Source organism: Ranitomeya variabilis, chromosome 4 (genome assembly GCF_051348905.1).
Source record: "Ranitomeya variabilis isolate aRanVar5 chromosome 4, aRanVar5.hap1, whole genome shotgun sequence".
Taxonomy (NCBI): Eukaryota; Metazoa; Chordata; class Amphibia; order Anura; family Dendrobatidae; genus Ranitomeya; species Ranitomeya variabilis.
In genome coordinates this window covers 108,540,400-108,562,429 of record NC_135235.1, presented here as the reverse complement: position 1 = coordinate 108,562,429, position 22,030 = coordinate 108,540,400, and the positions used below count along the sequence as shown (strand labels likewise).

At 43.6% G+C, this 22,030-nt stretch overlaps 1 protein-coding gene across 2 annotated transcripts in view; it reads left to right on the top strand.

Annotated features, from left to right (window-relative positions):
* Positions 1-22,030, top strand: part of WASHC2C (WASH complex subunit 2C) — an 81,383-nt gene that overhangs the window by 42,544 nt on the left and 16,809 nt on the right. For both annotated transcript variants that reach the window (XM_077259098.1, XM_077259099.1), the window contains exons 19-24: positions 3,403-3,557; positions 5,454-5,544; positions 6,157-6,297; positions 11,373-11,546; positions 11,837-11,968; positions 14,125-14,226. In XM_077259098.1, the coding sequence (XP_077115213.1) occupies positions 3,403-3,557; positions 5,454-5,544; positions 6,157-6,297; positions 11,373-11,546; positions 11,837-11,968; positions 14,125-14,226 (795 nt within the window). The remainder of the gene's footprint in view (positions 1-3,402; positions 3,558-5,453; positions 5,545-6,156; positions 6,298-11,372; positions 11,547-11,836; positions 11,969-14,124; positions 14,227-22,030) is intronic.

The window sequence follows — 22,030 nt, the reverse complement described above, 5'->3', positions numbered from 1 at the left end:
AGAAGGAGTTATAGGACTAGTGGACAACCCCTTTAAAGAGAAACTGCAACAAGGTCAAAAGCAGCCAGTTGTTTTTTGTTTGTTTTTTTTTTTTATTCCTACGTTGATTCCGAGTAATGTGTGGTGTTTTTGTTTTTTAAATCCACCATACATTTCCAAAGTTATGAGCCTTTTTATTTGCTGCAAATTTATATGGGTTTTCCAAGGGGGTGTGGCTAATAGGTTATAATGCAGAGCTGCCTAAATACACACGACAAGAAAATCCTGTGAGTTACGCCCACTTAGTAAAGACCATACAAAATAGGACTAAATAAAAAGTCTGGGAATGTGATACCTCAGAATGCAGGCACTGCCAGCCCCTGCTGCATCGTCTGTATACTCACTTATCACAAGTGACTTATGCTGTGCTAGGCGATGTGGTATGTGCCGACCATGAACTGGAGCAGCTGTGCAGTCGGACACGACCATTATACAGTACAGAGAACAGGGGCACATTTATAAGATTATCTCAGCACAGGAACATTTCTTTTAACACATCAAATTGTGGAACATATTATTATTCCAACATCTATTGATTAAAATGTACTTTCTTCATGGTAAAACCCCTTGAGGACTTGTGCACATTGTGCAGATTTTTTGCGTTTTTCTGGCACATTTGTCACAAAACATGAGGGGTTTCCTGATGCCAGCAAAGTGAATGAGAATCATGAAGTCTCATGTACCCATTGCTTATTTGTTCCTTGCAGATTTGCAGCAGATTTAAAACCGTATTACATTTCATTGGTCAAGAAAAGAGACAATTATTTTACAAGGTCTGGATTGTGGTCAAGGGTATGAAGCTAGCAAGAGTGTTATCACATACAGTGGCATGTAGAAGTTTGGGCACCCTTGGTGAAAATTACTGATATATATTTATTTGCGCTTACAGCATGTGTTGGGGACCCTCGCTTGGCACGGGATTCAAGCACACAGGAATGGTTTTTCGCTTAAATACAGTCTATGCGGTTTATTAAAGTTTCATAAACCGGGTCATGCACAGTTCATTATATACATTTTGTACAGCTTCAATTCACAGTTCACTAAACATACTAGTCCTCTCACTTCGTCCAGTTACTATTTGTGACCATACGACGAACAGTTCATCAATGTCCATGGAACAAAACAAGCACCAACAGTCTGTTCCACTGGCAGATACATGTCTGCCGTTATGATAGCCCCCCTTTCCGGGTGTTACCGTTCTGGAGCTCCTGCTCCACATGCTGACCTCCTGTCAGTCTTCTCTCTCTCAGGGAAGCTGCCTCACGGGGTTCACCAACTTGCCTAGCAGGCACACATCAGTTAGTCCAGAGCCACCGAAGGATGGTAGCTTCCCAAACACACAGTCCAGGTCCACGGTCTCTCTAGGTGCTCCAGAAAGATTCCACTCACAGGAGCTTCCAACACAGAGACCTTCCAGGACCACGGTCTCACTGTGCGCTATTCAGGACGTCCATCCCCAGCTGGGACCGTCCAACACACAGGCATGTGGCCTGTCCGGGTGCTATTCAGGACGTTTGTCCAACACTCTAGGCCACCAGGTCCAAACCCCACCACGTGCTCTTCAGGGAGACTGCATTCCCAACACATAGGCTCTCCAGGACCTTCCAGCACAGAACCATTCAAGTCCACACTCATAAACCATGTGACCCACACCCTGGTCACATTATACACCTGTAACCACTCCCATAGATGGGAGGTGTGTGTGTGGCTAGTTTTACCCGCCCATCTCTCATAACTAGCCCTGTCAGCCTCCCTTGTTAAACAACACAATTTACTTGTAGGACTACAGGTCCCAGAACAACATTACTTCAGGCTGGCAGTGCAGATTGTCTTCCTCTGCGACACACATACCGGCCATTCACAATCATGCCGGACTTAATCTCGTCACCACAGTTATTCCTGCAATTGCCATGCATTCCTATGGCCTCAATACGCCTCCGTGCGTATTCTGGGGAGACAATGCAGCGCCCCCTACCTGTAACGGGGTCCCTCATCACAATATATAATGTTCAACTTTTACTTTTTAAAAATGACAAAACGGGAAATGAGCTGCTGCAAAAGTTTGGGCACCCTTGGATGTGTGTGCTCAGATAACTTTGTCCAAGGTTTCAGACCTTAATTAGCCTGCTATGGTTATGGCTTGTTCACTATCATTCTTAGAAAAGGCAGGTGATGAAAATTTCACAGCTTTGTTAAAACCTATCCTCCTCTAACCTTGTGCCAAAAAACCAGCAGCCATGGGTTCTTCTAAACAGCTTCCTAGCATTCTGAAAATGGTGGAGGCCCACAAAGCAGGAGAAGGCTATAAGGAGATGGCAAAGAATTTTCAAGTTGCCCTTTCCTCAGTTCGAAGTGTAATTAAGAAGCAAAATTTCAGTGAGAGCGGCACGTAGGATTACTAGATTACTAGAGAGGCAAATCAGACCCCCGCTTGACTGCGAAAGACCTTTGTAAAGATTGAGCAAACCCTGAAGTTGTAGTACATTGTTCTACTGTTCAGACATACCTGCACAAATATGGCCTTCATTGTAAAGTCATCAGAAGAAAACCTCGCCTGCATCCTTACCATAAAATTCAGCATCACAAATATACAAAAGAACATCTAAACAAGCCTGATTCATTCTGAAAAAAAGTCCTGTAGACCGATGAGGTTAAAATAGAACTCTTTGGCCACAATGATCAAAGGTACGTGTGAAGAAAAAAGGGCACAGAATTTCAGGAAAAAAAACATCTCGCCAACCATTAAGCATGGGGGTGAACCAAATATGCTTTGTAGCTGTGTTGCAACCAATAGCACAGGGAACATTTCATGGATAGAGGGATAGTATATGTGTGTGTATATTTTCATCTTTTACTTTTTTAAAAATACAAAAAGGAAAGAAGGCTAGTGCAAAAGTTTGGGCACCCTGCATGGTTAATACCTAGTAGCACTCCCTTTTGGAAGTATCACAGCTTGTAAACACTTTGTAGCCAGTCAATAGTCTTTTAATTCTTGGCTGGCTAAAAGAAGTGTTTACAAGCTGTGGTATTTTCAAAAAGGAGTGCTACTAGGTACTAACCATAGTATATTGGCAGAGGTGCTAACCTTGCAGGGTCCTCAAACTTTTGCTTCGGTCCATGTTCCTTTTTGTAATTTTTAAAATGTAAAAGATTAAATGCCTTTTAGAGATTATTGCATCTTTAACTTGCTTAAATCTTCACCATAACAGTAATTTTGACAAGGGGTGCAAAACATTTACATGCCACTGTAACTAGACCTACAATGACCAGCAGTCAAAAAATAGGCCATTTGGCAAGGAGACACCATACATGAGCAGAGTAAAGATTTCAGACTTTCATTCGACCATACTTTGTTTTTTACAGGATCCTGTTGCTCAGTCTGTCAGCATAAAACCAACTGAGAAAAGTAAAAAGGATACTGATGGTCCAATAAAGCCCAAGAAAGAAGAGCAGAGCGGGAAGAAATCTAGTCTGTTTGATGACAATGATGATGATCTATTTGCAATTACAAGAGAGAGGTATGCTTATTTTCTCCCCATGTGATCCGTCTTTTGAAAAGGACTTGTCACCAGAACTCCAGAAAACTTTGTCCTGGTTTGCATGACTTTCCCTTACAGGTCACATGTCACCAGGTCAATAGTGTCCAGTATTTGCTCATGACAGTCTTGATTTTTTTTAAAAAACAATTCTGAACACGGTTCCAGAGATATGGGCCATTTTGTTTAGTTGTATTGTATATGGTCTTTTCAAGGGAGTGCTCTTCACATGATCCTCTGGGGCGAGCCTTTAGACTGTTCTTTATTATTACCCTGTGAGCCATCCCTCCTAGCTTTGCATCGTCTGCAAATTTCATTAGGTTACCGTGAGTTTCCTTATTTGGGTCATTTATAAAAAAAAAAGAAAAATTGAACAACACTGGGGCCAGGACAGTGCCTTGTGGTACCCCACTTGAAACACAACACCCTTCTAATCAGATGTGCAACCATTTATTACCACTCTTTGAGTACGATCGCTGATCCAGTTATGAATCCACCTAACCATAGCCTTGTCAATCCCGTACTTGGTCATTTTTTTCAATAAGGATAAAATGAGATACTTTTTCAAATGCTTTCCTGATCCTACCAGTCGGTGATTCCATCATAGAAGGAAATTAGATTAGCAAACAAGTCATGCCAGACTACAAACCCATGCTGGCTCTGGTTAATTATTAAAGTACTTCCATACATGCTGTTTAATAATTGGTTCAAAGATCTTTCCTGGTATAAAAGTAAGGCTCACTGGCCTGAAATTTCCTGCCTCCATCTTTTCCTTTTTTGAAGATAGGGACAACATTTTCCTTTGTTCAATTTTATGGGACTTCTGTTCTCCAGGAATTTTCAAAGATTTGGGCAAATGGTTTCCAATTTCCTCTGCTAACTCTTTCAGCACCCTAGGATGTAATTCATCTGGACCAGGAGATTTAAATGAATTTAAAGTAGCTAAGTGTTCCCTTACCATCTCTCTGTTTATAGATAGTGTGGATTCTTGTATTCCTTCGATGTCATTGTGAAGATCAGTTGATGTTACAATTGCTTTCTTAGAGAACACTGATGCAAAATAGGAATTTAAAAGTTTGTCCTTCTCAACATAATTTTTGACCACTTCACCGTTTCATCGTATAAAACTTCTTTAGCATCTTTGACTTTTCTTTTGCTTTTGACATACCCCAAAATCTTTTTTTGCTACTTTTGGTCTCCCTTGTAAGCTTTACTTCATTACTGGCATTAACTCTTCTACACTTGCTCTGCATTCCTGGCTTTCCCATGTACTGTACATTTCTTTTTTCCTTTTTAGCAAGTGTTTAAGTTCTGTGTTCATCCATCCTGATCTCTAAATGCTTCCCATTCTTCTTTCTTTTCGGGATTGTTACAGATTGTGCAGTGAGAATTTCATTTGGCCAAATCTCCCATGTACATTAATAAAGCAAAATCTATCACTGAACCACAGTGGGTTAAAACTCAATATCTTGTAATATCCTTAAAAACAATAGAATCACAAAAAGATTTGGGTCAAACAAACAAACTCCTGAAATACATAGTATGCTGGGTGAGGATACAACAAGGCACTTGGGGAATCCCTCCATTGCATCAAAGGACAGACACACCAAACAGATCCTTGTGAAGGGATCCTTGTCCCTCGCTTACCACCAGCACTGTCTAATCACTATACTCTCTAATCCCAACTTCGTTTTCCTAATTTATAAACATTTAATCAAGGGGCCAATAAAAGGAATATTCCGAGGTATTGATCACCAGAGCCAACGGTGGCGCCATTCACTGGCCCCAGCAGTACACCTGCCCCATGTCAATGGGTTGATATATGTTAAAGCTAGGAGAGGAGTAAGTACCGGATCTGATAGCATTATTTCTTTATAGTCAGAAGAAAAGTCACCGTGTTTCCTTGCTATTTGAAGATGATGCTGGCAGTGAAGAGCCTTTGTTTTCATCTGGCGTGACCAAATCTTCGGTAAGTCTTAAAAGGTGATAAAATATCAGCTCAGTTGCTGTGCTGCATTCATCAGCGCCCTGTGCTCCGCATTGAGAAGTATGATGCAAACTGCAAAGAAAATGAATATAGGTGCATCAAGTATTTAGTATGCAAATTACTTAAATTCCCAATTCTTATCTGTTCGGCATGGGTTATTTTTTTATGTGAATATATTGGGGCTGAGACTGCACAGATCTAGAAGCCAGCAATCACACATTGTAGTCCACACAACTTGCAACTGATTCTTTCTGCCTACTCTACCTTCTGTAGAAGGCAGTGACCTTGTGGTCCATCGCCCAATAGTCACAGCAAGTTTGTCTGGAGACATGAAGGTTGAGGCCAGTTACAGTCTCTAAGCGCCATACTTGTCAGCACAGAATTCTCCATCATTTTGTCAAATTTACGATGATCAGATTGCGTAGTGCTCTGAACTTTACTCCGGATGCTAGTGAAATATCCACAAGTTGAGATCTGAAAATGCTATTTAGTAACTGTATTCCAGGATTTCTTTTCAGCAAATGACTACAGTGTTCAGCAAATTAAAAGTTTTTGGGATGTTTTTAATCACAAACTTTTTTTCTTTTATCATAGGATCAGCCAAAGACATCTGTTACTGTAAAAGAACAAAATGAGAAGACCTCCATAGCCGATCATTCAGATAAGAAACCCGAACCTAAAGTAAAAATACAAGCTGTGGAGGAACAGTTGCCTCCACTGACACAAGAAAATAAGGTAAGCTTCAAACAAATGTATGGAAACCGATATTCTTTAAACTCTGTGATAACAAAGTGAAAGTAGGTGAAATGATTGTTCGTGGAGTCAGTCATACCGTTGCCCAAGGGCTGCAATCTGGGGAAACTGGTCTTAATCACATTGTTCGCTAGCAACACAAGCAACACCAGAAGTCAACTGCTTATTTCTTCATTATTATTGTAAGTTTGGCAAACACCAAATTAAATGTATTTTAACTATTTCTGGATCGTCCATAAATAATAAACCTCTGGGTGGTCCACATTCTGCTCTGCAGTGATGTTCTGAAACAGCTGCAGGAGAGGAGAGCCAGCTGTCAGACACAGCCGGACTCCCCATAGAGAAGTTACTTCTCACATACACCATGCCCGTTGCAGGTAAAAAAGAGGCATAGGCAAATAAATGCGTTATAACATCAGTTTATTTAACATAAATATTAAAATAAAGGAAGACAAGGAAATTTCATAAAACTACTGAGGGTAAACCAGGAAAAAATTGGAAAGGCTAAAGGGGATACCAAGTACAAAAACTTCCACTTAAACGATGCTATATGCAGTATGGCTCATTAGATAGTATTCAATCAAAGTGCATAGTGCCAGAGTTTAACCTTAGAGCAAAATAATCCTGAATTCATGCAGCAAGTTATTAAATAAAGTGTCGCCGTAATGGCTTCCTCAGATAGGGGCATATGTGTACGCTGCATTGTGCCCATCTAATTATCCCCCCGCTCACAGCTGATCTCAATGTCAGCGTTACCGGCCTATATTTGCGCATGCGTCGATCCATGAACTTCCCTCAATGTAAACAGTGACTTCCTGTTCTCAAATGCGGTACTTTTAAAATGGTTACTGCAGTATTTATAGGTATTACAGGGAAAAAAAGATTTAGTTCTGACTTTATTCTTTTTGGTGGAATTACCAAGCAGTGGCTATGTACCAAGAAATCACTTGGATTTCTTGAACGTCTTGGAGTCATCAACAGGCGATTTGGTAAGATGTTCTGTAATATTGGGTCTGTTTGTAATATACCCCAATGCTTCTGCATAATTATCAATTCTGGCCATTGCTTGTTGTACTCTGTAATACATCTCACATAATTAACTGCCCCTACTTCATCCTTTTTCTCATACTTATACAAAAGCTCTTCTCTGGTGAATTTTGATGCTTTTTTTATATCCCATTTTTCTCCTTCGCCTCATTGGGGCACACAGACCATGGGTGTATGCTGCTGCCACTAGGAGGCTGACACTAAGTAATACAAAGTTAGCTCCTGCTCTGCAGTATACACCCTCCTGCTGGCTCTTTGCCTATTGCTGTACCCCCGGTCGCTTAGTCTTCAAATAAGATCCAGTGCTTGATGTTTGAAATCCTCATCTGTAGTACAGATTCTTCTTATTCTCATAAATTGACCAGTAGGAATGCCATTTACAGTTGATCTATGGTGAGCAGAGGAAGCATGTAGCAAGGTGTTGGTCGCTGTTTTCTTTCTGAATACATCTGTGACAACTTGACCACCTGGGAGTACCTCTATGTTTAAATCAAGGAACTCTACCTTTCTGCCATAATTAAATGTCAATTTTATATTCTGATTATTTTGGTTTTGTGATTCCATTAGGGATAATAGATTTGTAGTACAATCCTCCCAAATAAAGATAATGTCGTCAATATAACGACTCCACCCATGTATGGCTTCATTTCCCCAAATCCCATCTTCCTGGAAAATCATCCGCTCCCAAAAACCCCATAAATAGGTTTGCATATGCGGGGGCACACATGGCCCCCATTGCTGTCTCCTGTTCTTGCAAGTATATATCTTTATTAAAAGTAAAGACATTATGCTCGAAGACAAATTTCAATAATGTCAAAATTAGCTCAATCAAAGGTGGATCCAAATTACTTTCATACAGATAGAGAGGCTGCAGTTAGGCCATCAACATGTCTGATTGAAGAATATAACGCTTCAACATCAGCTGTGACAAAGACTGCACCTTCCTCCAGCTGTAGAGAATCTAACCTTTTTAACATCATGGTGGTATCCTTTATGTATGACGGTAATGTTTGCACTAGCGGATGAAGATAATGATCGATTACTGCACATATTGTCTCGCATAAACCACCAATGCCAGACACTATCGGCCTTCCAGGTGGATCCACTGGATCTTTATGCAACTTTGGTAGAATATAAAAGGAGGCCAATTTTGGTTGCAGTTTGCTTACTGTTTCAACTAGCTTTTTTGGGATGATCCAATCCTCATGAAGCTGATTCCAGGATACTGATTAGCTTCTGTTGGAACTGTGTCAAAGGGTTGTAATGTAATTTTTTATAGCATCTATTGTTATTTAAGATCTTAGCTACCTGCCTGCCTGCTTAAATGTGAGGAGGGGGAAAATGTCAGACCCTTTTCCAACAATTTTATTTGCGAATCACTTAAGACATGATTAGATAGGTTAATTACCTTGGATTTATCATTATGTCACCTATTCATTTTCTTATGATTAAAGATATCTGGATATTTCTTGTTTTCACGGTTACTTGTCCTTGTATGCATACGGTAATCATTAATACTTTCTGCTTCACTACATGAAGTGCTGCTCTCAGCATAAGAAGGTTGATCATGTCCTGAACCATTACATTTTCCTCCAGCAACCACGGATTTTTTCTTTGGAAATTGCCATCTAAAAATCTTGTCTGTTTCAAAATCAGCTGAATCTCTGATACATTTCTTTAATTTAAGCTCACTGATTTCACTTTCCCACTTATCAATGTCTTTATTGGTTTTATAAAGCTCTCCATCTTATCAGCAGCCAACTGTTTCTTGATAGATAATGAGGTTGAAGAGCTGCATAAAACTAATAAGGGTACCGTCACACAGTGGCACTTTGGTCGCTACGACGGCACGATCCGTGACGTTCCAGCGATATCCATACGATATCGCTGTGTCTGACACGCTACTGCGATCACGGACCCCGCTGAGAATCGTACGTCGTAGCAGATCGTTTGAAACTTTCTTTTGTCGTCAAGTGTCCCGCTGTGGCGGCATGATCGCAGCGTGTAACAAAGGTTGTATACGATGTGCGCACAGTAACCAACGGCTTCTACATCGCAAATACGTCATGAAATTATCGCTCCAGCGCCGTGCATTGCGAAGTGTGACCGCAGTCTACGACGCTGGAGCGATAATGGAGCGACGCTGGAGCGTCACGGATCGTGCCATCGTAGCGACCAAAGTGCCACTGTGAGACAGTACCCTAAGATGTTCATACTAATCGTAAGGCAATAGGCAGAGATTTGTTATTACCCTTTTTGCCTTCCCTATCTCTGTAAACACGGAGCTGGACAAGCACTGTGTCCACAGTATATAGGAAGTGCTAACAGTGATAAATGAGGAAAACATTCATTCATTGGGTAAAATGCTCTTTGAGTTTTCACAAAAAGGATAAAGTTCTCGGCAGCTCGACGTCCTTGTGTGAATAAAATAAAAAATACTTGCACTGCCGATAACAATGGTAGCAGATGCACACTAAACGATCTACTATAGATTGTACACTGCGCATTATTTACCGCAGGCTATTAAAATGACTACTGATCATTAAATATTCACAGATCAGTGGTCATTTAATGCTGCTGTACCAGTAAATGGACCCTAACTGGCACTAATATACCAGTTATAGGCGAAATCGGATTTTAAAAAAAAAGGAAGATTTTGGGTACTCATCATAAAATCTTTTTCTCCATATTTTTCCCCCACACCATGGTTTCCTGTGTCCCTAATGAAGCGAGAGAGAAAAAAGTATTTAAATGCTGAAATGCCCTCCTCCACCCCTATATGTCATTTCTGACCTTATACTGGGGAACATTATGTGAAAAAAATAAATAAATATAAAAAAGCCGGAAATATTGTCAATCGAAATCACTATTGGTAGCTCAACATCTGTTGGAAAAAAATTATGTCGAAAAATAATTGCTAGAGAAAGGGGAACAAATTTTAAAATAGTCCTTTGGGGTAAATAATAAAAATACGAAAGATACGTACTTCATTTTCCCTTGACCGATATCGACAAAAAAAATAGATATCCTATATCCATACAGCAACTTCCACGTGTATATATCGCTCATGTGGACCTTAATAAATCTACCTGCTTTTCCCTCCCCGAGAGACCAGTATAATGTTATCATTTATTCATGACTCAAATTAATCTTTAAGTTACAAATCCTGTTATTACAAAGCCATAAAGGGAACCTGTCACCCACAAACACCCCAGGGCGTTTTTAAGTAAAAGAGCCACCTTCAGCAGCACTCAGGCTGCATTCTGTGAAGGTGGCTCTTATGTTTAGCATCCCTAGGAATGCTGAATTAATCACTTTTATAAATTTGGCGCCATACCTCTGTTGAGTTTGGACCAGATGACCCAGGAGGTCCCTTCCAACTCTAACATTCTATGAGTCAGGAAGGTATGATTTCCCCCTGACACAAGCGCCTCGCAGCTGTCCATCATCCCACTGGGCGCCGCCTCCTCTCGGTCGTGACGTCACCGGCGCCTTCGTGTAGCCGAGGCCCCAGATCTCGCCCCGCATTGTGTTATTATGTATTCACACTGCGGGGCTGGGAATCAGGCGCCCGCGCAGTGGAGCGGGTCACCGTGCTCCATTGAAGATAGTGCCGAAGTCTTGCGAGATCTGTGAAGTCTCGCGAGACTTCAGCACTATCTTCAATGGAGCACGGTGACCCGCTCCACTGCGCAAATTTATAAAAGTGATTAATTCAGCATTCCTAGGGATGCTAAACATAAGAGCCACCTTCACAGAATGCAGCCTTAGTGATGCTGAAGGTGACTCTTTCACTTAAAAACGTCCTGGGGGGGGGTTGACAGGTTCCCTTTAAAAAAAACTTGCACAATTAGTCGACACAACTTTTTTTCTTTACCTATTCAGGTTAAACAAAAAAGGGACAAAAGGAGAAGTGCAGACGTCATAAAATGTGTGTCTTCAATTACTGCTTTATTTAGACTTTTTTATGTTTTTTATTTGTTTTTGATTATTTTTTCCACTCCTATCAGGTAAAACTAGTTTCTCTTGAGGAATCAGATAGCGAGGATCTGTTTGCATCACCACAACCTGCCAAGCAAGCGAGTAAGGTGAAAAGTAAGAATGTACTGAGTCTCTTTGGGGATGAAGAGGACGATATGGAAGATCAGCTTGCAACTAATATTATACCGTCGGGCTCTCCAAAGGTAAGAATGGGTGTAATGTTCTCTCATGAGAGTAGGGTTCGATCTCTGGCAGTAATGCTATGCAGTCACAACGCCAGATCTCCTGCATCTCACATGAAAGGTGCACTATTGGATGGTCCTTAAATTCAAGGATAATATACCAACTCCACAGATATGTCTGGATTGAAGCATCCTATATAGGTCACAGAAAATCAATAATAGATGTATGGTAATATACTGTGTGTAAGGTGGACTGTGCAAAACATTTCCTGAATTGAAACTGTTGACACCATTTTTCTTTACTCTCTTAGGATTCTGTGGAAAAAAACACTCAGGGGAAAAGCACTGGGGTATTTCAAGATGAGGAACTTCTCTTCAGTCAAGAGCTACAGAAGGATAATGACCCAGATGTAGATCTATTCGCCAGCACCAATAAAAAATCAGTAAGTTGTTTTAGTGATTACTGGTGTAATACAGAGGTAGCCATTAGTGATGCGCAATCGTGCTCGGATAAGGTCTTAGGCTACTTTCACACTAGCGTCGTGTGACGCACGTCTCAATGCGTCATTTTGGAGAAAAAAACGCATCCCAAAGTTGCCCGCAGGATGCGTTTTTTCTTCATAGACTTTCATTAGCGACACATTGCCACACATCGTATCCGTCGTGCAATGGATGCATCGTGTTTTGGCGGACCGTCGGCACAAAAAAATGTTCCATGTAACGTTTTTTTGTGCGTCGAATCCGCCATTTTTGACCGCGCATGCGCGGCCGAAACTCCACCCCCTCCTCCCCGGAACTCACAATGGGCAGCGGATGCGTTGTAAAACCGCATTCACTGCCCACATTGTGCTACATTAACACGCTGTCCGTCGGGCCAACGGTTTGTGACGGCCCGTACCGACAGACTAGTGTGAAAGTAGCCTTATCCGAGCATGTTCGTGTGTTAACGGGGTGTCTTCACATACATGAATTAGGCTACTTTCACACTAGCATTAACTGCAATACGTCGCAATGCGTCGTTTTGCCGAAAAAACGCATCCTGCAAAAGTGCTTGCAGGATGCGTTTTTTCTGCATTGACTAACATTAGCGACGCATTTGCGACGCATTGACACACGTCGCAACCGTCGTGCGACGGTTGCGCCGTGTTGTGGCGGACCGTCGGGAGCAAAAAACGTTACATGTAACGTTTTTTGCTCACGACGGTCCGCTTTTTCCGACCGCGCATGCGCGGCCGGAACTCCGCCCCCACCTCCCCGCACCTCACAATGGGGCAGCGGATGCGCTGGAAAAATGCATCCGCTGCCCCCGTTGTGCGGCGGAGACAACGCTAGCGTCGGTGACCTCGGCCCGACGCACTGCGACGGACCGAGCCCGGCGCTAGTGTGAAAGTAGCCTAATATGCTCGAGTCCCCGCAGCTACATGGCTTTGTGCTGCATACTAATCGACAGCCATGAAACATGCAGGAATTGTCTAACAAACAGGCAATCCCTACATGTATTGCACCTGTCTAACGACCGCGAGACATGCAACCGCGAGGACTCGAACATATCATTCAAGCACACTGAAGACACTCGGCTAGCACCTGAGCATGATCAGATTACACCTTATCGTTCGCTCATCACTAGTAGCCATGGTTAAAAGAATGCAGATAACCCTGCAATGGAATATCACCACACAGAAAAGTGTAAACTGATACCTAACTTGAGATCCGTAAATGGCTGAAATGACATCAGAGAAAAGTTCTCAAGATGGTGTGTTATTTGTATAGTTAAATTTGGATGCATCTTTATCGTGTGCAGAGAAAGAAAGGAAGTAAATCCCCAGCCTGGAACTTGGATAAAAGTTCAATTTATTTAGACAAATCCATTCAAATCCTTATTTCATAGAACATATATTAGAAACCTTAAACACACAATGGGTACATGCACCTGTTGTGTGTTTAATGTTTCCTATATTCTGTTGTTCTGACCATATACCATACCATGATTAAGACCTTAACAGATCGAAACACGCTGGTCGCATCATGAACGCCATTATTTGTTGTACCACTATGAAATAAGGATTTGAATGGATTTGTCTAAATAAATTGAACTTTTATCCAAGTTCCACCCTGGAGATTTACTTCCTTCCTTTCTATGTTGTGGACAACGCCTCTGATCCAGGCACCTCCGTGCGTGAATTTCATTCTAAGTCAATCAAGACTTTTGTTCCTGTGCAAGTTTGCACATAAGGACTTCTGCTTCAAACTGGTGAGCTGAACATTTCCCCTTCCTTTTTCCCTTGCATATATACAGTATTTATCGTGTGCAGGTTCTCATTACCACACTTGGACACAATCACATAAAAAGTACTCTGGTGGCCAGATCCACAGTATATGTGAGTCGGTGAGGTTTTCCGATTTTTGGCAGGACTGTACGGCCCTGCGTATGTGATGTCCTTACTCTGCCCAGTGGTACATGTTGGGGGAAAGGAAGGATGGGACTCTTGCATTTCAGTATGTCTTATGGACGATTTCTTTCCCGCAGGAGACACGCCAGTATCTTATTCAGTTTTTTTGTTTGTTTTTTAACCTTTTAAATTAAACTGTTCCATTTCAGTCCGAAAAATCCCAAAGCACCAAACTGTCAACTGGAGCTGGATTATTTTGTGATGATGACAATGACGACCTCTTCAGTTCACCTAAATTAAAAAAGCCCCCAGTAAGTATTTCTTAATATATAAATACTAAATGTATCTCTCTTACTATACAATCGTGAACATTGAAACTGCAACACCAAGAAGGAGAAGCCGTGGAATTATGGAAATCACAGGATAGATATGTTAATGATCTGGAAATCATGAAAAAATGGAAACAACATTTTCAAAACAGCTCTATTCAGTATTGAGTATAAGCAGCAAGTGCAGAAATCCCCAAACCTAGAGCCTTGGCTGCTATCACTGAAGTTATTAATGGCTGTCTGAGGAATGTTCTTGCCACGCTGAATGCACTTTGGCAAATCATCAAGATCCGCTGCTGGCAGATCCCTGTGCAATTACCAGCCATGACCTCCCAAATGTGCTCGATAGGAGACCAGTCTGGAGACAGAGCAGGCCATGGTAAGTACATTTAGGCCATGCAGGCTGTTCACAGTAGCATGAGCAACATGCAGCCTGGTTTTGTCATGTTGAAAAAGGCTCCTGGGACACGTTGCAGAAATGACCTTTGTCAGCAGCCTGTTTGGCCTAAACGGGCTACCATGGCCAACAGCAGCTCTAGATTTCTGTACCATCGAGCACATCTGGTGCATCACTGGTCAGTGATTGCAAAGGGGCTGCCAGCAGTGGATCTTGATCAAGTGCACTAATTGTGGTAGAAAATTCCTCAGACAACTATTAATGGCAGCCAAGGTGTTTAAATGCAGGGATTTCTGCATGTGACGCTCATACTCCATACTGAATAACATTTTATCTCCAGTTTTTCATCATTTGCAATCACTAACATGTCTATCCAGACTTTGACTTCCATAATTCCACAACGTACCTACGTATTGTAGGGGGAACTAAATGTATTTCTGGGATTACAGGCTACTCTAAGATTCTATAATCTTCATAATCTAAATATATTCTATTCATGGTAATAACTAATATCTACTGTGCAATATTAGGAATACTGAACCATGTATTTATGCACATGACTTGAATAACATATCTAATGATTGGCTACCATGGTCGGTAGTGTTTGTGGCATTTTAACTTTTCATACACAAAAAGCATAACTGATAAACCCTCTCCATCCCTTACAATAAACCAAACATGCACGTACGGCCAAGTATATTAATGAGAGTATCAAGGTGTGATATGTGATTACAGCTGATCACATATATACGATTTATATGATTTCTCCTACACCTCATTGGGGGACACAGGACCATGGGTGTTATGCTGCTGCCACTAGGAAGACACTAAGTGAACACATAAAAAATTAACTCCTCTGCAGTATACACCCTCTGTCTGGCTAAGATTGAACCAGTTCTTGCTTAGTGTCTGTAGGAGGCACTAGGGTCTGTTTTCCTATCGCCACGACAGCACCCCTACGAGAGAGGGGATCCGCCCACCTTCTGGACAGGAACCTACAGGATTTAAAGGGGCGGTCCCCCTCACCACTCCAGTTTGAGTTCCTGTCCGGACGGCGGGAGCCTGCAGAAATAAATCCTACCCGGGTCCGCCATGCCTCTGTGCGGTGTCCGTAGCGAACGACAGAATCGGGGGCCCGGAAGCAGCGTCGGGGGTGTCCTGCTTGCAGCCCCCCCCCTCGTCTGACCACGCGGAGCACGTTCCAGGGGTCGGGCAGTGCCGTCCTGGTCCACAGTGCAGGCGCGGTGTTCAGCGCTCACACCGGCGCAGGTGAACCCGGAAGTAGTTCTCACACTTCCGGGGTAAGCTGGAGGAGGAGCGCTGCAGCGTTTCAAAAGAGCGGCGGCTGTACAGGGAAGCGTGCAGCAATGTCTTCAGTAGGAGACACCGAGCACCCTCAAGGAGAGGGACCGGAGCAGCGCAGCAAAAGCGGTAGCCGTTCTAGAAGCAGCAGCAGCGTGGTACGGGGGCAGCAGCGGGTGAGCGCCCCAGCGTCACAAGTGGATCGTTCTCCTCCAAAACCGGTATTCACAGATTCAGCCTCATGGTGAGTGTTATCGATGCTCCTGGTGCTGATATGGTCTGTTATTTTGTGCTTTGTTTTAGGGGAAAAAATCATCTAAATCTAAGCACAAGCAATGTGCGTTATGCATGACCCCAATGCCTGACAGTTATACTAAAAGGCTTTGTCAGGTGTGCATCTGTCAGAACTTAGAAGAGGAGGCTCCCCTTCGTTCGTCAGACCTTAGAGAGGTCATCAGGGAAGAAATAAACTATTCCCTTAGAACCAGCCGCCATGGGAGGTTAAGCAGGGACATATCTCCAGGATCTAGTCCGTCCCTGCAAGAAGGTGAATGTTCCCGCTCCTTATCACCATCCTCCTCAGAGGAAGAAGGAAGACCATGTTTTTCGGTTGATAACATGGATATATTGGTTAGAGGAGTCCGAGCAACCATGGGGGTCACTGACAGCAGGGAACCGAAATCTGCACAAGACTTAATGTTTGCGGGCTTGTGCCAGAGGAGTCGTAAGTCATTCCCGGTCGTGGATACAGTGAAGACCCTTATAAAACGGGAATGGGATAAACAAGATAAAGGTTTCCTTCCGTCGTCAGCAAAAAGAAGGTATCCCTTTGACGATGACGATCTGTCGGTATGGATGAAGGTCCCAAAAGTGGATGCAGCGGTGGCCTCTTCATCTAAAGCCGGAGCCTTACCTCTTGAGGATGTTGGCCTTCTGAAGGATCCGTCTGATAGGAAAGCGGACATGTTTTTGAAGAAGGTGTGGGAGTCGTCTGCGGGTGCTTTCAAACCGGCAATCTCCAGTACTTGTACGGCTAGATCTGTCATGGTTTGGATAACCCAGCTGGAGGAACAGCTGAAATCCAAAGTGCCCAGAGACAAAATACTAAACTCCCTATCGCAAATACGGGAGGGAGTGGCGTATTTAGCGGACGCATCTGTGGATTCGCTGAAGTTAGCAGCCAGATCAGCAGGTCTTTCAAACGCCGCTCGACGAGCCCTATGGCTTAAGACCTGGAAGGGAGATGCCCAGGCGAGAGCAAAACTGTGTACGATTCCATGTAGGGGTGAGTACCTGTTTGGCCCGGTATTGGACGACATTCTAGCTAAGGCTGAAGATAGGAAAAAGGGCTTTCCTAAAGTGTTTAATCCTACCTTTAGGAATACCTTCAGGAGGCGCTTCCAATACCGAAGACCTTATCAGAACCGAGACTGGGAATCAACAGACCCGAAGAAAAAAGGTTCGGACTCTAATGCCCCATCATCTTCATCAAGAAGAAGAAGAAATTACCGTTAATAGTGACCTCCCAGTAGGGGGCAGGCTAAAACAGTACTATGCTCAGTGGGCCAAAATATCATCGAGTAACTGGGTTTTGGGCATAATCAAATCGGGGTTAAAATTAGAGTTTCGGGAAAAACCTCCAAATTTTTATATATTAACTACCCCTGATTCCTTAGATCAACAAAAGGCCCTTGAAAAGGAAGTTCAGATGTTAAGACAGAAGAAAGTTATACTAGAGGTTCCAAAACAACAACAGGGGAAGGGGTTCTATTCCCCTTTATTTTTAATTCCCAAACCGGATGGTTCCTTTCGAACCATCATAAATTTACGGAAATTGAACAAGCATCTACAATATCATGCTTTTAAAATGGAATCTATTAAAACAGCGACTAAACTTCTCTTTCCCAGATGTTATATGACAGTCCTGGATTTAAAGGATGCGTATTATCATCTGCCCATTCATCAGGAGCATCAACAATTCCTCAGAATGGCGGTGCGTTTAAACGACCAGGTCAGACATTTTCAGTTTGCTGCAATGCCATTTGGTCTATCTATGGCACCGAGAGTGTTCATTAAGGTCATTTCGGAAGTAATGGCCTATGTCAGAGAACACGATACGTTAGTGGTACCCTACTTGGATGACTTCCTAGTAGTGGGGAATTCGTTTTCTCAGTGTAAGAATCGCCTAAATCATGTAATATCTTCCTTACAGGACTTAGGTTGGCTAGTCAACCTGGAAAAATCAAGGTTGGTTCCATCATCGACTCAGACTTTCCTAGGTATTCTGCTAAATTCGGAAGAGCAACTATGTTTCCTTCTGGAAGAGAAAAAGCAGAAGATTGTGCACAAAGTCAGTACTGTAACAAAAAGGCCAGATCTGACTTTGAGAGACGCTATGTCCCTTCTGGGATCCTTGACATCGTGCATACCGGCCGTCCAGTGGGCTCAGTTCCACACTCGAGTGTTGCAAGCCCAGGTCTTGGTTGCAGAAAAGAGTCTTCAAGGACAATTAGGCAAAAGACTCAGGCTATCCACTGCCACTCTAGACAGTCTGAGTCACTTTCTGAGTCACTTTCGCTCTCTGTCAGCCGTTCACATTCGGGGAGAGCTCAACACGGAAGCAGATTACCTCAGCCGTCATTCTCTAAGTCAAGGAGAATGGGTTCTAAATCGGCAGGTGTTCAAACAGATAGTAGATCTTTGGGGGTTGCCAGTCATAGACCTATTCGCAACGAGAGAGAACAGACAGACCAGGAAATTTGCTTCGCTTCAGTTGGCAGACAAACCCTGTGTGATAGACTCCCTTCAGATGCACTGGGATTTCCCTCTAGGGTATGCATTTCCCCCAATGTGTCTGATCCCTATAGTCCTCAGAAAGATCAGGAAGGAGAGGGCGAGAGTGATCTTCATTGCCCCCTTTTGGCCCAGGAGGGCATGGTTCTCGTTACTCAGAACAATGTCTGTGACCGATCCCTGGGTATTGCCAGTCACTCCGGAGCTTCTTTCTCAGGGTCCATTCCATTACACCAATGTGGAATCCCTACATCTGACGGCGTGGAATTTGAGAGGGAGTTATTAAGGAGAAGAGGGTTTTCAGAAGCTCTCATTTCTACTCTGTTAAACAGCCGGAAAGAAGTTACTACTAAGATCTATGCTAAGACTTGGAAAAAATTCCTTGCCTTCTACCAACATCCCTTTTCAGGCAAGGTTCCAATTTTGGCTATTCTGGAATTCTTACAGAAAGGCCGAGAATTGGGCTTGGCAGTAAATACCCTTAGAGTCCAAATTTCAGCTCTGGGGGCATTATATAGCAGTGATGTGGCAGGGAACAGATGGGTATCCAGATTTATTAAGGCCACTGAACGGTCTAAACCAGTGTATGTGCCCAGTCTGCCACCATGGGATTTAAGTTTAGTGTTGGATGCCTTAACTGAACCCCCCTTTGAGCCCATTGATTCAGTCTCCATTAAATATTTAACTTTAAAAACCGCCCTCCTAGTTGCCCTAACTTCTGCTAGGAGAGTGAGTGATTTGCAGGCTTTATCGGTAGATCCCCCTTATTTAATGGTCTTTCAGGATAGGATCGTGTTAAAACCAGATCCAGCATATCTACCAAAAGTAGCTTCCAAGTTTCATAGAAGCCAAGAGATAGTTTTACCATCATTTTGTGACAATCCAGTTTCAGCTGAAGAGCAGAAATGCCACATGCTAGACGTTAGAAGAACGCTGTTAGAATACCTCCACAAAACAGAGCCAGGGAGGCAGAGTAGGGCTCTGTTTGTTTCCTTTCAGAACCCGAGAAAGAGGGCGAGTGTAACGAAAGCGTCTATCGCCAGATGGATAAGAGATGCCATATATCTTGCTTATGTTGCCAAAGGCCAAACACCACCAGATGGCATCAGAGCCCACTCTACTCGAGCCATGGCCTCATCCTGGGCGGAGAGAGCGGACGTCTCCATAGACGTAATATGTAAGGCGGCAACGTGGTCATCTCCTTCCACCTTTTATAGACATTACCGTCTTGACCTGTCAGAGGCCAATTTAACCTTTGGCCGTTCAGTACTTAGTACTGTAGTCCCTCCCAGGTGATTGATCTTTGAAAATCTCTCGTAGGGGTGCTGTCGTGGCGATAGGAAAACCGGTTTTTACGTACCGGTAATAGGATTTTACGGAGCCACGACAGCACCCGCACATTCCCCCCCGTAGTTAATCACTGGTTTCCTGCACTCTATTGGAAGGTGTGCTATTAGTTATCACTCTTTTAGAGGTGACGGTATTTAGTAATGTTTAAGTATATATGATTATGTACTAACTCAATGGGCGGTGTCCCTTATACTCTGAAACACAAACTGGAGTGGTGAGGGGGACCGCCCCTTTAAATCCTGTAGGTTCCTGTCCGGAAGGTGGGCGGATCCACTCTCTCGTAGGGGTGCTGTCGTGGCTCCGTAAAATCCTATTACCGGTACGTAAAAACCGGTTTCAGACCCCGACGTTTTTATTTTAAATTTTTCCGCTTTTTTTTTTCTGTAATTTTTTAACTAACAGAGTGAAGGGGGCGACGGATCCCTTTCTAGGGTCCTTTCTCCCCCGAACCATCAACAGGCAAGAACGCGGAGTATACTCCCCGTACCCTCTCCTGCGACGACCGGGACACGCCTAATATCACCTTCAAGCGACGGTTCCTTTATGGTCCATGTTCCTCTCCGGGGCCGACAAAATCTACAGCTGGATGGACAAAGGCCCTCACCTAATGGCGTCAATACAGCCCCATGACCGCTGGAGAAGATGGATGGAGGGTTCTCTCCATCCCCTGCTATAGGGAGGATATAGGCTATAGGCGCCAGCGGCGGTACGTCCGGTGATCATCGCGGCCCCTTCTTTATCAGCCAGCAGGCATCGCATCGCCGGCAGCCCCCAAAAATTTAGTCCCCGGCTTTTTGCTGGACTAGGCCGCAATTACATGGCGCCACCCACCGCCGGAGCTCCACCCACGTCCCTGGTGCTTCTCGTCCTGAACGAGAGGCGCCGCTTATAGTCTCGGGGGCCATATTTTTCCGGGATCTGCGGTGGGATCACGCTATCTGGGTCGCATCACACATGACTCTGAATATGAGTCTGATGGGTCTTTAATCCAGGACTCCTCTACCCATCAAGAGACGCTTGATTCCCTCATCAAGGCGGTCAACAAGACCCTGATGGTGGACGAGGAATCCATTTCCGCTCCGGAACACGTGGTGTCTTTTAAGAAAACCAAACGCATCCAAAAAATATTTGCCAATCATCCTGAGTTTAAGGACATTGTCGAGAAACACAGGGACCACCCAGATAAACGGTTCACCGGTCAAAAACCTATTGAGTCCAAATATCCTTTCGCTCCAGATCTAATGAAGTATTTGCTGCACTCTCCTTTAGTAGATCCTGCTGTATCGCGCCTCGCATCCAAAACACTCCTATCTTTGTCCGACGGTTCTTCAGTCAAAAACCCTACTGACCGTCAAATTGACTACCTGGCTCGCTCAGTCTTTGAGGCTTCAGGAGCAGCTCTCTTCCCATCCTTCGCCACGACTTGGGTGGCTAAGGCAATGGTCGCTTGGGCAGAGGTGCTAACCACAACCATCCACGATAGCAATCTTCCCCCAGAGGCGGCAAAACTCGCTAGCCAAATAGCTCAAGCAGGGTACTTCGTAGTTAACGCCTCTATAGATGCGGCCAATTGCGCTGCACAGGCAGCTGCAAACGCATTCTCCATCAGAAGGGCCCTCTGGCTCTGGGATTGACGAGCAGACTCTGCTTCCAAAAAATCATTGACCTCTGCCTTACCAAGCTGGTCAATTATTTGGAGAAAAACTAGACCAAATTATTTCTGACGCTACTGGAGGAAAGAGTAAATTTCTTCCTCAGCAAAGACCTGCTCGGCCCTTTCGGAATCAACAACAGCCTCGGTTCAGGCCTTTTCGCAACAATTCTAGTTGGTCCTCTACGACCTTCTCTTCGGGTTCAGGACGAGCTCCGCGTGGAGACAGAGGCATCCAGCTCTGAGACCCAGATCCCTTAGATCTTCTACACAATGACTTGTCGCTACATCCG